Source organism: Vipera berus, assembly GCF_964194415.1.
Source record: "Vipera berus genome assembly, chromosome: 3".
In the NCBI taxonomy this organism is placed as follows: domain Eukaryota; kingdom Metazoa; phylum Chordata; class Lepidosauria; order Squamata; family Viperidae; genus Vipera; species Vipera berus.
Genome location: NC_138204.1, coordinates 183,500,145 through 183,515,471, shown reverse-complemented (window position 1 = coordinate 183,515,471; position 15,327 = coordinate 183,500,145). Strand labels below are relative to the sequence as shown.

Here is a 15,327-nt window from a genome sequence, read left to right as displayed (position 1 = left end):
TCTTACCACACAGAGCTTCATTCCTATCGGCACAAAACGCGGCTAACCCATCCAACTGAATAGTAGCATCCGGAACTCTATCACTCAGCCATGTCTCCATAAAAACAAAGACACAGCAATGTCTGTACTTATGCCGTGTAGCTTGCTGGAGTCTGATTTAATCTAATTTATTGTCCAGGGAACAAACATTTGCTAGCAGGATAGATGGTAAAGCAGGCCGACTAAAGTTAGCCTTTAACCTAGCATTTACCCCTGCTTGTTTTCCTCGCTTTCGCTTCCTCTCGCACCACTTCCGATGCCCCCTCCTCCATCCGTCGGCTTCTGGTGACGCCGAGGTCTGAAGGCCTGGGCTTTGGAGCAAGCCGAGATTACGCAGCTTCCTCTGCAAATCTTCGGTAATAATGTCGTTGAAGTTGTTGGAGTTGTTTCTGAGTTTCCATAGTGTCTGGCGATGGTACACGTAAACACCAGTTGCTCTGACATCCATATATTGTGTGAGACATAAAAAACATAAAAAAGATAGCACCACTTAGGATCTGCAGTGGCCGCTGCAAGCTACTGCCGTGCCGCCAAAAAAAAAAAAAGACACACACCCTCACTTTCAGAGGATTTTTACTTCTGGGTTTTTTTCTTTTTTTTTCCCTCAGGAAATCAGTCAGGTAAAAGAGATAAAATCAATCTTCTTACCCAGTTCAGTCACGCTGTTTACAATCACGCTTAGTTTAGTGCTTTTTGGCTTCAGCTGCATGTAGCTTGGGCTAGTCTCATGAAGGATGCTAACCTTTCTTCTGTTGGTTTTTTTGCCACCTGGCTGCCATTTTTTGAAATGACTTGCTGGTGTCCCAAGGGTGCTTTTTTCAGGACATAACTGGACTTCCTTGTTTTTCTTTGAAGACGTTTCACTTCTCATCCAAGAAGCTTCTTCAGCTCTTCTTCAAAGAAAAACAGAAAAGTCCAATTGCCTGTTGAAAAAGCACCTTTGGGACAACCATGATCTGGAAGACTGAGAATCTCCATTGACCTGCTGGTGGTTTATCTTTTTTTTATCGTCAATATTCTTCCAATTATTTCTCAACCTCCTCACAATTTCTAAGAGGAAAGATGACAGTTTGAGAATGACTCAAGGGGCAGTTAGGAAGATACCAGTACATACCGTCCATTGCTCAGTTGTCTGGGAAATGGCAACCCAGCCTAGTGATTCATTAGAAATTGAAGAATTCTCTGTTTTGGATTCAACAGTCCAATTGTTGATACAATATTTCTGTAACATAACTTCATTATTTTTTTTCAAAGGCCAATATTGTAGAGAATATTACTTTTGGTAAAGCACATACAATGACCTTTTAAGAAAAAAAGACAGCCCGATAACTTACATCAAGTTACTTACAGAAGATCAAATACTATGGTTATGTGTTTTCATCATTGTAAACCATTTTCTTTCCCAAGGTGGATAGTAGACATGGAAGGGGCTTCTGGAACATTATATGAAGGGGAGAAATTTCAACTGCTATTTAAATTCAGTAGTCGGTATCCATTTGATTCTCCTCAGGTAATTTATCATATGCTCAATTAAATTATAAAATATTTGGTAATATTGAATGATTATTTTATTATTTTATCCATTCAATGACATTGTAAAGCTTCACCTGTAAAAAAAATAAATTCAAAACTCAGGCTTTAGCAGGAAAACTCATGGGTTACAGGTTTGGGGGGGCAGTGAGCTACACAGATTTACATAAACTTGAATCCAAAGCCATCATCAGTTCAAAACTTTACATTGCAAGAAATCTTTGAAACAATCAGAGTTGAGAAGGAAATTTGCTATAATGTAACAATACCAGGGTTCAGACCTCACAAGCAACCCACAAGGTAATTGCAAAGTTGGATCTTTCCATCTTAGCAACTTGGTCCCATGCGACTTCCATTTTTTCTCCAAATTAAAGAAATACCGTACTTCCGTGGGCTATTTGAAACAATGAAGAGGTAAAAAGTACTATTAGACCAGACACGTCAAACTCGTGATGTCACATGACGTTGTGCAACATATCGCAACTTTTTCCCTATTGCCGGCAATGGGGTGGGTGCAGTTTCAGCGTGATGTATCCGGCCCACAGGACGGCAGTTTGACATACCTGTATTAGGAAGACAGGTTTTGAACTGTATATTCTGAATTGCACGGATTCACAGCACAGGATCAGGATTAAAAAACTTCAAGTTAAAAAAGTTACAAAGAATAGTAAAAACAAATTAGGAAAGAAATCACATTGAGAATATTTGTCTGACAAGAATTAAATATATAAAGGTGTAAGTCTTCAACTTACAACAGTTCATTTAGTGACCATTTGAAGATACAATGACACTGAAAAAAATGACATGACCATTTTTCACACGACCATTGCAGCATCTTCATGGTCATGTGATCAAAATTCAGCTGCTTGGCAACTGACTCATATTTATGATGGTTGCCATGTCCCAGGGTGATTATCTTCTATGACCATCTGACAAACAAAGTCAGTGGGTAAATAGTGATTTTGCAGTAATTCTCTTAACAATGGTGGCAAGAAAAGTAATAAAATGGGGCAAAACTCACTTAACAAATGTCTCACTTAGCAACAGAAATTTTGGACTCAATTATGGTTGTAAGTTGAGGACTACCTCTAGGCAGTAGCACCTGAAGTAACAGAATGTACATAACAGAATATAACCGAAAAACCACTAAATTGGAAGGGATATTGGAGGCCTTCTAGTCCAATCCCTTGCTCAAGCAGGAGATCCTATACCATTTCAGTCAAAAGGCTGTCCAGTGTTGGAGCATCCATTACTTCTGGAGGCAAGATATTCCACTGGTTAATTGTTTCCACTATCAGGAAAAATTTTCTTAGTTCTAGGTTGGTTCGCTCCTTGATTAGCTTCCATTCATTGCTTTTGTTTTGGAGAATAGATCTTCCTTGTGACAGCCCCTCAAATATTGGAAAACTGCTGTCATTGTCATCCCTAGTCCTTCTTTTCACTAGATTAGACATACCCAATTCCTACATTCTTCATATGTTTTGGTCTCCAGCCCCTTGATCACCTTTTGCTCTTCTCTGCACTCTTTCTAGTGCCTCAACATTTTTTTTATATCATGGTGACCAAAACTGTATGTAATATTCCAAGAGTGGTCTTACCAGGGCATTATATTTCATATGATCTTGATTTTATCCCTCTATTAATGTAGCCTCTGACTGCTCTGGCTTTTTTTGCAGCTGCAGAACGCTGCTCGCTCATATTTAAGTGGTTGTGCACTAAGCCAGGTACCACCTATTCTGTACCTGTGCAACATACTGAATGATAAATTTCATTAAATTCAAGACTGACATACTGCGATATATGAAGGATAAAATTTGATTCATACCTTTCACATGTCTCAGTTAATTTACAGATTATGTCCACGTTTGAATTCAAATGTTTTTTGTATAAAAATGGAGTATTTTATAAATAGTATTAGTATTTTTATCTATAATTTTAATAAAGTATTAATTTTATTTTTACTTTATAGGTTGTGTTTACTGGTGAAAATATTCCTGTTCATCCTCATGTTTATAGCAATGGACATATCTGTTTATCTATTCTAACAGAAGACTGGTCTCCAGCTCTTTCAGTGCAATCAGTTTGTCTTAGCATTATCAGTATGCTTTCAAGCTGCAAAGAAAAGGTATAAATTTAGAGATAATGTCATTATAAGTTTAATGATAGTAGAATGTCCCACTCTGAACCAATTATGTTTCTTTTTCTCTTTAATGACATTTAGTGGACCCCTAAAATAGCTACATTGTTAAACAATACACTTTAAAAATGCATAAGGGTTAATTTATATAACTGCAATGCAAACTAGTTAAGTAACAACTAACCTTTTTTTTCTTTCCAACCTTTGGAGACTAAGAAACAATAATTATCTTCAAAAGAAAGGTCATTACCTAGTTTCACTGAAATTAGTGTGAATTCCTGCTTCATTTTGCCACATTTTGTAATTCACATTGAATTGTTATTTCAAGAAATCCTGAAAAGTTCATTGGAAAGCTTAAGAATGTGACTGGCTGATAATGGGTATTCAGTGAGATATTTGTATACTTAGTGTGCTTGATATTAATAACATTTTGAATGCTATCTCTAAAGCAAATTAGAGATATTTAAAAATCCTGTAATGATTTTCTGTCTAAAATAAAATTCAGCTTTTAGCAAAGCACACTTGGGCATCAGTGAAATTTTCCTGGCTCTTTGTATAGTTGCAGATCATTTGGTATATGTTGCAATGTTATATCTAAATTGTGTCTCTCCTAGATTGAGACTATTCTTGTTTGGCTTAAAAAGAACAAATATAAAAACACATTCGGGCAATATAGCAATCCTTCTGACATACTACTCATACTTGGTATCTTTTACTAAAAATACATTATAAATACTAGATGGTTCATACACAGAATACAGTTGGAAGAACTTCTTCCGATATATTTAAAGTGTGTGATGGAGAAGGAGTAAGAGGAAAGATTCTGATTATTATTTCCTCTAGAAACTGCTATTTAAAGTTTGGCAGAGAAATATTTTCTCATATCACTTAGCCTACTTATGTATTATTCACTTCTTTCTTTCTTTATCCAGTTTATTTCTTGACACAACTTGAGGGTTTTTCCAAACCTGGATTGATTACATGCTAGTTTTGTCTGGTTTGTCCAGCCATGAGTAGAGAGATATTATATTTGCTTAAATATATGTGTCAGTACATCAGGAATTATAAAGTCACCTGAAGTATTAACAATTTATTCCCTGAGAGTTGACCAGTTTAAAGTATTGAAAATCAGGAATAAAATCTTAGAAAAGGAACTTATAAATGCCAGATTTTTTTCTCATTTCAATTAATGCATTTCTGAAATTTCCTTTGTCCCTTCCCTTTATTTGTTAGATGTATATCCTATTTTCAATTGAGCCACTGATGTGCAGTTTTGTATAATTGAAATAGGTTTATAATTTTATATAGTTTTACTTTATTGCAGAGAAGACCACCAGATAATTCATTTTATGTAAGAACATGTAACAAGAATCCAAAGAAAACAAAATGGTGGTATCATGGTAAGCACTTACTTTGAAAACAATATTCTAAATAATGAATAATTAGTATGCAATTTACAAAGCTTCTTGTATAATGCTTGAATGTTTAAGTTTCTTAATATTCACAAATAATACTACAAATGAGTCTACTAGTACATTACTTAGACTTGTCTTAATGAATTCAGGTGAGAGAGATCTATATCTTATAGGCATATGAAAATTTCAAATACAGTTCTTTTCCAAGAAATCTGCTAGGGAATGAAGTATTGTCATTCTGAACTGCAGAAGCACTGAAAACAGGCTTTCCTATATGTAACGCAGATGTTCAGCTTTAAGGATTTTACTTACCGTATATTGAGAATAGCCATTAATAAATGAGCCAGTTAGTACATTAAGTGTAAAGGAGTGCTTCATATCAGTAGAATGAAATAATGAATAACCTTACTGCTCGGTATAAAAATCTCTTGAATGAATAGATCATTAATAAAATAGAATTGAACTGAAGAAATACCGTATATACTTGACTATAAGCCGACTCGAGTATAAGCCGAGACCCCAATTTCACCCCCAAAAACTGGGAAAAGTTGTTGACTCAAGTATAAGCCGATCCGCCGTTCTGCAAGCCTCCGCCGCTGGCGGAGGCTGGATCCGCGCTCTGCAAGCCTCCGCCGCTGGCGGAGGCTGGATCCGCGCTCTGCAAGCCTCTGCCGCCAGCAGAGGCTCGATCCGCCATTTTGCAAGCCTGAATACACAGGAATACCCTGTGTGGCCGCGGCTCTCGGGGAAGCCCTGGCTGTCCGCTTCCTCGCTCCACGCTGCCATTCGGGGCCCGCGCGTTCCCCGGGCAAATCGCGGCGCCCAGCAGGCGAGGAAACACGCCCGCTCCAGTCGCCCCCCCTTCCCTCAGGAGACGCGAAGCAAGTGACCGCCCAGAGCTTACCGAGGACTTGCGCGCGGCCGAGGCTTCGGTGCTTCCAGGATCGCGCGCACCTCTCCCAAGCCGCCGCCGTCCGGAGACCTGCCGAAGTTTGGGGAGGTTTGGGGAGGTGCGCGCGCACCTCCCCAAACCTCCCCAAACGTCGGCAGGTCTCCGTTCCTCCGCGCAGACCTGCCGACGTTTGGGGAGGTTTGGGCGCCTCCCCAAACCTCCCCAAACGTCGGCAGGTCTCCGTTCCTCCTGCCGACGTTTGGGGAGGTTTGGGCACCTCCCCAAACCTCCCCAGGTCTCCGTTCCTCCGCGCAGACCTGCCGACGTTTGGGGAGGTTTGGGCGCCTCCCCAAACCTCCCCAGGTCTCCGTTCCTCCTGCCGACGTTTGGGGAGGTTTGGGCGCCTCCCCAAACCTCCCCAGGTCTCCGTTCCTCCGCGCAGACCTGCCGACGTTTGGGGAGGTTTGGGCGCCTCCCCAAACCTCCCCAGGTCTCCGTTCCTCCTGCCGACGTTTGGGGAGGTTTGGGCGCCTCCCCAAACCTCCCCAGGTCTCCGTTCCTCCGCGCAGACCTGCCGACGTTTGGGGAGGTTTGGGCGCCTCCCCAAACCTCCCCAGGTCTCCGTTCCTCCTGCCGACGTTTGGGGAGGTTTGGGCGCCTCCCCAAACCTCCCCAGGTCTCCGTTCCTCCGCGCAGACCTGCCGACGTTTGGGGAGGTTTGGGCGCCTCCCCAAACCTCCCCAGGTCTCCGTTCCTCCTGCCGACGTTTGGGGAGGTTTGGGCGCCTCCCCAAACCTCCCCAGGTCTCCGTTCCTCCTGCCGACGTTTGGGGAGGTTTGGGCGCCTCCCCAAACCTCCCCAGGTCTCCGTTCCTCCGCGCAGAACTGCCGACGTTTGGGGAGGTTTGGGCGCCTCCCCAAACCTCCCCAGGTCTCCGTTCCTCCTGCCGACGTTTGGGGAGGTTTGGGCGCCTCCCCAAACCTCCCCAGGTCTCCGTTCCTCCGCGCAGACCTGCCGACGTTTGGGGAGGTTTGGGCGCCTCCCCAAACCTCCCCAAACGTCGGCAGGTCTCCGTTCCTCCTGCCGACGTTTGGGGAGGTTTGGGCACCTCCCCAAACCTCCCCAGGTCTCCGTTCCTCCGCGCAGACCTGCCGACGTTTGGGGAGGTTTGGGCGCCTCCCCAAACCTCCCCAGGTCTCCGTTCCTCCTGCCGACGTTTGGGGAGGTTTGGGCGCCTCCCCAAACCTCCCCAGGTCTCCGTTCCTCCGCGCAGACCTGCCGACGTTTGGGGAGGTTTGGGCGCCTCCCCAAACCTCCCCAAACGTCGGCAGGTCTGCGCGGAGGAACGGAGACCTGCCGACGTTTGGGGAGGTTTGGGGAGGTGCGCGCGCACCTCCCCAAACCTCCCCAAACTTCGGCAGGTCTCCGGACGGCGGCGGCTTGGGAGAGGTGCGCGCGATCCTGGAAGCACCGAAGCCTCGGCCGCGCGCAAGTCCTCGGTAAGCTCCGGGCGGTCACTTGCTTCGCGTCTCCTGAGGGAAGGGGGGGCGACTGGAGCGGGCGTGTTTCCTCGCCTGCTGGGCGCCGCGATTTGCGTTCCTCCTGCCGACGTTTGGGGAGGTTTGGGCGCCTCCCCAAACCTCCCCAAACGTCGGCAGGTCTCCGTTCCTCCTGCCGACGTTTGGGGAGGTTTGGGCACCTCCCCAAACCTCCCCAGGTCTCCGTTCCTCCGCGCAGACCTGCCGACGTTTGGGGAGGTTTGGGCGCCTCCCCAAACCTCCCCAGGTCTCCGTTCCTCCTGCCGACGTTTGGGGAGGTTTGGGCGCCTCCCCAGGTCTCCGTTCCTCCGCGCAGACCTGCCGACGTTTGGGGAGGTTTGGGCGCCTCCCCAAACCTCCCCAAACGTCGGCAGGTCTCCGTTCCTCCTGCCGACATTTGGGGAGGTTTGGGGAGGCGCCCAAACCTCCCCAAACGTCGGCAGGTCTGCGCGGAGGAACGGAGACCTGGGGAGGTTTGGGGAGGCGCCCAAACCTCCCCAAACGTCGGCAGGAGGAACGGAGACCTGGGGAGGTTTGGGGAGGCGCCCAAACCTCCCCAAACGTCGGCAGGTCTGCGCGGAGGAACGGAGACCTGGGGAGGTTTGGGGAGGTGCCCAAACCTCCCCAAACGTCGGCAGGAGGAACGGAGACCTGCCGACGTTTGGGGAGGTTTGGGGAGGCGCCCAAACCTCCCCAAACGTCGGCAGGAGGAACGCAAATCGCGGCGCCCAGCAGGCGAGGAAACACGCCCGCTCCAGTCGCCCCCCCTTCCCTCAGGAGACGCGAAGCAAGTGACCGCCCGGAGCTTACCGAGGACTTGCGCGCGGCCGAGGCTTCGGTGCTTCCAGGATCGCGCGCACCTCTCCCAAGCCGCCGCCGTCCGGAGACCTGCCGAAGTTTGGGGAGGTTTGGGGAGGTGCGCGCGCACCTCCCCAAACCTCCCCAAACGTCGGCAGGTCTCCGTTCCTCCGCGCAGACCTGCCGACGTTTGGGGAGGTTTGGGCGCCTCCCCAAACCTCCCCAGGTCTCCGTTCCTCCTGCCGACGTTTGGGGAGGTTTGGGCGCCTCCCCAAACCTCCCCAGGTCTCCGTTCCTCCGCGCAGACCTGCCGACGTTTGGGGAGGTTTGGGCGCCTCCCCAAACCTCCCCAGGTCTCCGTTCCTCCTGCCGACGTTTGGGGAGGTTTGGGCGCCTCCCCAAACCTCCCCAAACGTCGGCAGGTCTCCGTTCCTCCTGCCGACGTTTGGGGAGGTTTGGGCGCCTCCCCAAACCTCCCCAGGTCTCCGTTCCTCCTGCCGACGTTTGGGGAGGTTTGGGCGCCTCCCCAAACCTCCCCAGGTCTCCGTTCCTCCGCGCAGACCTGCCGACGTTTGGGGAGGTTTGGGCGCCTCCCCAAACCTCCCCAGGTCTCCGTTCCTCCGCGCAGACCTGCCGACGTTTGGGGAGGTTTGGGGAGGCGCCCAAACCTCCCCAAACGTCGGCAGGTCTGCGCGGAGGAACGGAGACCTGGGGAGGTTTGGGGAGGCGCCCAAACCTCCCCAAACGTCGGCAGGAGGAACGGAGACCTGCCGACGTTTGGGGAGGTTTGGGGAGGCGCCCAAACCTCCCCAAACGTCGGCAGGTCTGCGCGGAGGAACGGAGACCTGGGGAGGTTTGGGGAGGCGCCCAAACCTCCCCAAACGTCGGCAGGAGGAACGGAGACCTGGGGAGGTTTGGGGAGGCGCCCAAACCTCCCCAAACGTCGGCAGGTCTGCGCGGAGGAACGGAGACCTGGGGAGGTTTGGGGAGGCGGCCAAACCTCCCCAAACGTCGGCAGGAGGAACGGAGACCTGCCGACGTTTGGGGAGGTTTGGGCGCCTCCCCAAACCTCCCCAAACGTCGGCAGGTCTGCGCGGAGGAACGGAGACCTGGGGAGGTTTGGGGAGGCGGCCAAACCTCCCCAAACGTCGGCAGGAGGAACGGAGACCTGCCGACGTTTGGGGAGGTTTGGGGAGGCGCCCAAACCTCCCCAAACGTCGGCAGGTCTGCGCGGAGGAACGGAGACCTGGGGAGGTTTGGGGAGGCGCCCAAACCTCCCCAAACGTCGGCAGGAGGAACGGAGACCTGGGGAGGTTTGGGGAGGCGCCCAAACCTCCCCAAACGTCGGCAGGTCTGCGCGGAGGAACGGAGACCTGGGGAGGTTTGGGGAGGCGGCCAAACCTCCCCAAACGTCGGCAGGAGGAACGGAGACCTGCCGACGTTTGGGGAGGTTTGGGGAGGCGGCCAAACCTCCCCAAACGTCGGCAGGTCTCCGTTCCTCCGCGCCCTGCCTGCCTGCTTCTTTCCGCTGTGGAAAGAAGCAGGCAGGCAGGGCGCGGAGGAACGGAGACCTGCCGATGTTTGGGGAGGTTTGGGGAGGTGCGCGCGCACCTCCCCAAACCTCCCCAAACTTCGGCAGGTCTCGGACGGCGGTGGCTTGGGAGAGGTGCGCGCGATCCCGGAAGCACCAAAGCCTCGGCCGCGCACAAGTCCTCGGTAAGTTTTTTTGTTGACTGGAGTATAAGCCGAAGTGGAATTTTTCAGCCCAAAAAGTGGGCTGAAAAATTCGGCTTATACTCAAGTATATACGGTAGGTTGCCAAAGCTAGCATAAAATAAAATGCAATGAATAGTTTAAAATATAACAATTTCTTTATTCTGCATGGAAATATCAAGACAAAATAGTATAGAGGATTTTTCTACCACTTCTCATCCTCTAAACCCTTCATGATGTGAAGATACTTGCACAGCAACAGATTTTTTTTCCCAAATTTTTCACGGTTTCTGAGACTTGGGGCTTTTTGTATATTTGCATTTTTGTTTGAAAGATGCACTATTTTACTGAATAGGCAGTTGAGCATTGTCAGATTAGTGTGAATAAAACAAGGCAATTCAATGGTTCAAAATTACATTGTCTTCTCCAGAATTTATAATTTTTAAACCTTATTTAATTTATTGAAGTGGTACTGTTAGGGGCTATTCCAGATAAAGATCTTCATAAGTTTTAAAGAATGTACATGTGCACAATATAATATTTTACATTTTGTTTTTCTTTAAAGATGACACTTGTTGACACCATCATTCTATGATTCTCCTAACAGAAGATAATCCTACTGAGAAAATGAGCACTTTGATCATTCAGTCTTTGAACTTTAACCTTCTGACTGGAAATGATAAATAGGCGATGAAGACTACTTCCTTTGACTGAATTTTTACTAGTATGCATTCTGGGCGCATGTTTATCGCTGGTTCACACCATGCTACTGACATGCCTTTCGTAGTCATACAACGTTAATGCTGGAAAATGTCATTCAATTTTAACATTCGGAAGAATTCCAGGTCTTCATGTATTGTGCAATAATATGAATTTCTTGGTGGTTTTGGTATATCCATTGCCGCAAAAGATTGTTTCAGGAAACATATGCTTTCCAAACAATAGTTTAGATGCATGATAGGGCCTATGAAAGGTTTTAAGTATATTAGGATGATAAGTAACCTATCTTTTACTTTGAAAGCCACCTAATTTGTTTAGATATGGATTCTGTGCACTGTGATCACACAACTAGCAGCATAAGTTAAAACATGCTTAACTAAGAAATTAGTAAGATCATTGCATATTTACTGAACTGTCAGTGTCTTGACAAGCAAGTTTTTTCCAAGTTATGTCAGCAGAGAGGTACGTTCTATGGTAAATAAATATCTTTTGTTTTATATGTGTTATGTTTCTGAAGAAAGGTATGAATAAGGCAGAAATGGTTTAATCAAGGAAAACTTTGTTATGAAATAGAAACAGGTAGCAGTGATAAAACTGATTTGCTGCAGTCCATGATTGGGCTTGTTAATATGTATACTAGAGCTATATTCCTAGTAGATTGCACACTGTTATTTCATACTAGCCTTCAGCATGAGCTCTGTTGCCTACATAATATTTCATTTATTTATGTGTCTAGAAATTTTTGAGTTCACCATTTCTTTTGTGGTCTTCTATGTCATATTTGAATGTTACAAAACAATATTTTCACTGAAAAGCTATCAGAAGATATTTTCTTGTAAAATATTTCTTTATTAACATTTATCTTGTCTTTTAATTCTGTACCATAAAGGAAGAAATACATTTTGGACAGAGATGAACTGTTTTGACAAAATGTGGATCTTTTTATTTAAACTTAAGACAAATATATATAAATATATATATTTTTCTTACCTTACTTATCCCATACAGCCATAACACTTTTCCAGGTTTTCTTTAAAGATATGACAAAAACTAGAATTACCTTTTATACAGAAAAACAATTGTTAAACAATAGTGAATTGATCTTCACCTATATGTAATTTTATGATACTGGATCTAGGCTGTCTTTTTAGGAAGCAATGATGTGTCTTTTATAAACTTGCTACCTTTACACATATGCAAACTTTCTATTTCAATGCTCTTTTTAATGTTGCCTTATTGTTGCACTAAAAATCAAATCTAGTAGTCAATAAATGAATGTTTGAACTGCAGAGTAACTTTCTTACTTGATTTTTAAAGTAAGAATCATATAAGCAAAACCAATCTCCTAGGATTAGCTGAAAATACTCTAGTGTGTGTGGATTTTTTTTAACTGCTGCATTGAATCTTACAAGTTTTATAGATATGTATATACTACTATAGCTATATTTAAAATCAATATAATTGCTAAGCTCAGGGGTGGGAAGGAATGAAATGAAAGAAAAAGTGTTCTGTCCAGGCACTGAATTCCAAATTATTGTTAGAGCAATGTTACCTTTTTTGTTTTAAAGAAAATGATTGGCCTCTTAATCAAAAATAAGATACTGTGGGAAAACTTGTATATAGATGTTTATATTTTTCCATTGCATTATTAATGTTACTATAATAATTTTTGTTCAAACCAAAAATAATGTTGATGTTGAAATTTGTATTCCTCCTTGATTTTCTTCTTTTTCCATTTGTAAATTAAATTGTGAAAACATGTTAAGTGTATACATGAAGGGTACCACTGAATAGTTAAATGGAATCTTCATAGTTCCACAATTCACAAAAACTATGTATTCATTCATTTAAATAATGTCAATCTGTTCTGTAATTCATTAACAACCTCCATATGTCTAGAGGTTCAATTTCTCATCTTAAAGATTAATGCAACTGTTTCCATATAATATCTGATTTTTAAAGGTTGGTTACACAATCCATGCTTTAGTTTTGCATGTATTTTATTTTCCTATAGATTTCTCAGTTTGGATTAAATCAAAATTGCTCAACAAAATGCTACCTGGGTTGTTTTATACTATTTTTGGGGTATGGAGGCTGTTTAAATATGTAATAAGGATTTTAAACCAAAATAGTATCAATTGGATTTCCATAAACTTATGATCCCACACTAGAGCCTGGAGGCAGAGGAAGAAATCAAGGTTTGCTTTTTTCGCTTTACCCTTAAATTCTGTGTCACCTGAAAATCTGTTTTGGGAAATTATGGAGCTCACGGCAAAAGTATATGAAATAACAGAGTGAAAATGAAGGATTGACACAAACGACCATTCCATTTTTTTTTTGGGGGGGGGGGAAATGGTATCAATAAGATGTTCAGGATCTACTTTCTACTTAATCAGAGTTCAGTCTGCAATATATACATGGAAGATGCCCTTTTTTTCTGGAGGTTGCCCATCTTTATCAATTGCACTTGGTAGTATACATCACAGATTATTATTCATTTTATTTATGTGGTATTTTGCTTAGAACATGCAAGGCAACTTATATAGAGATGTTCCTTAATTTTATCCTGTTTATCAACCCGTGAGGTAGATTGAATTAAAGGAGAATGATTGGCTTAAACTCAATGAAATCCTTGGTTTCTTTAATGTTAATCACATCAATATCATTTTAAAATTTTATAGTCCACTTGTATGTTTTCTTCATTATTTATTTTTGGTATTTTAGGTTATCCTAATGTTATGAACAAATAAAGAACCACCTGTCTTAGTATCAGTTATTAGTTAAACCGTCTGTTTCCCACTTCATGGTAAAAAAAATGTCAGTTTATATTTTTCTGTTGTATGGTATGATGTTGGTGTATGAAAAGGACATTCTCTTATCTCCATGAGACATTTTCTCAGAAAGTCCAGATAGACAATATATTAAAAGTTGTGAAACAAACAGCTCAGCAATGCTGTTTTGATATTAATATCCTATATTTTTCAGTGAAGATAGATGCTGTGAATTAATTAAGTTTGCCTCAGTCTCATGATATCTTTAATTTCACTTTCTTCTAATCAGGCTTCTATTTAGGAAATTTGCCTCAATGTCTGTAGCAATAGCCAGCTATGATTGCATTTATTTTGCCAGACTCCTCTGTTGATAGCAATCTGAGGACTTCTATTTAGAACAGACCTTGACTGAATTATGTGTAGTGTGCTGTTTAATGCTGCAGTAGCACATAACATTTTTTATATAATTATACCTCATGTTTATTGTTATTAGATAAGCAAACATGAATCCATTTTCACTGTTGCTGCTGACTTGAATTGGATCGCAGATTGTCAGATGGAATACTTACCAAAACCCACTAAATGAAGCATATGAATTGTTTTAAAGTAGTTCCAAAACTTCATGTTCTGGCCCAAAACAAACCAACTTAAACTGATTATTGTGAAAATTATTTTAATTCTTTCATGAATTACTAAAAACTGGAACAGGGAAGATAAATTAGTTGTTAGATTTCATTAATATCTGCAATATTTGCAGTGAAGGATGAACAACTGGCGGGATAAAATAATATAATTGATGCTAGTAATTTATTAAAATGTGATAAAATTGCTTATATATTAAGTCATTCCTATTTCTCAGCATTTTCAAACCACCAGTTTTGTGTAGATGCAAATGACATGGAGCCAATTTTAGTATTCAGTACTGTGTCTTTCATGCTGTTTATAATGGATGGAAACTAATCAAGGAGAGAAGCAACCTAGAACTAAGGAGAAACTTCCTAACAGTTAGAACAAATAATCAGTGGAACAACCTGCCTCCAGAAGTGGTGAATGCTCCAACACTGGAAGTTTTAAGAAGAGACTGGACAGCCATTTGTCTGAAATGGTATAGAGTTTCCTGGCTGAGCAGGGGGTTGGACTAGATGACCTCCAAGGTACCTTCCAACTTCTTCATCATCATCATCATCATCATCATCATTATTATTATTATTATTATTATTATTATTATTATTATTATTATTATTATTATTATTATTATTTTTTCATGCCAATAAAAAAGGATGGGTGCACAGAGTAAAATTCAGTAGACATTTTTGCATTCAACTGCTAAACTGGAAAGGAGAAAAACGAGTGTGACTTGGGAGATAGTGGTACAGCACATATTCTCCTTTGAAGGAGAAGGATAACTAAGGAGGTAAATGGACTTAATATTTTTATATTCTTAAAATGCTTTTAAGGCTTAAACCAGACATGTCAAACTTGCGACATCATGTGATGTCACAGAATGTGTTTTGTCATTGCCAGCAATGGGGTGCGTGCAGCTTCCGGATGACGCGCCTGCCTGTGGGCTGGCAGTTGGCTTTAAACCATGAATTGTTTAAGGCTTTTAAGGAAATGGATGACACACATAATCTGCCTAAAGATGTCTAAAAGCAGCATCTAGCTGCACTTTATATGATTTCCTTTTATATCCATTTACTTTTTTAACTTGTTTATTGTGGATACTATAACTTTTTATTCAGTAGTATCAGGAAAGGCAGCCAATAGAAGCATC

General features: G+C 43.3%; 1 protein-coding gene across 2 annotated transcripts in view; it reads left to right on the top strand.

The window, feature by feature from the left end:
- Positions 1-14,807, top strand: part of UBE2W (ubiquitin conjugating enzyme E2 W) — a 36,375-nt gene extending 21,568 nt beyond the window's left edge. The window contains exons 3-6 of one of the 2 annotated variants that reach the window (XR_014026181.1): positions 1,447-1,549; positions 3,539-3,694; positions 5,015-5,106; positions 10,628-14,807. Coding sequence is in view for 1 of the 2 variants with exons in the window: in XM_081325830.1 (XP_081181956.1) it covers positions 1,447-1,549; positions 3,539-3,694; positions 5,031-5,106; positions 10,628-10,641 (349 nt within the window). In the remaining variant the exon portion in view is untranslated. The remainder of the gene's footprint in view (positions 1-1,446; positions 1,550-3,538; positions 3,695-5,014; positions 5,107-10,627) is intronic. The other variant, XM_081325830.1, reaches the window with a different exon arrangement.
- The last annotated feature ends 520 nt before the right edge of the window (positions 14,808-15,327 follow it).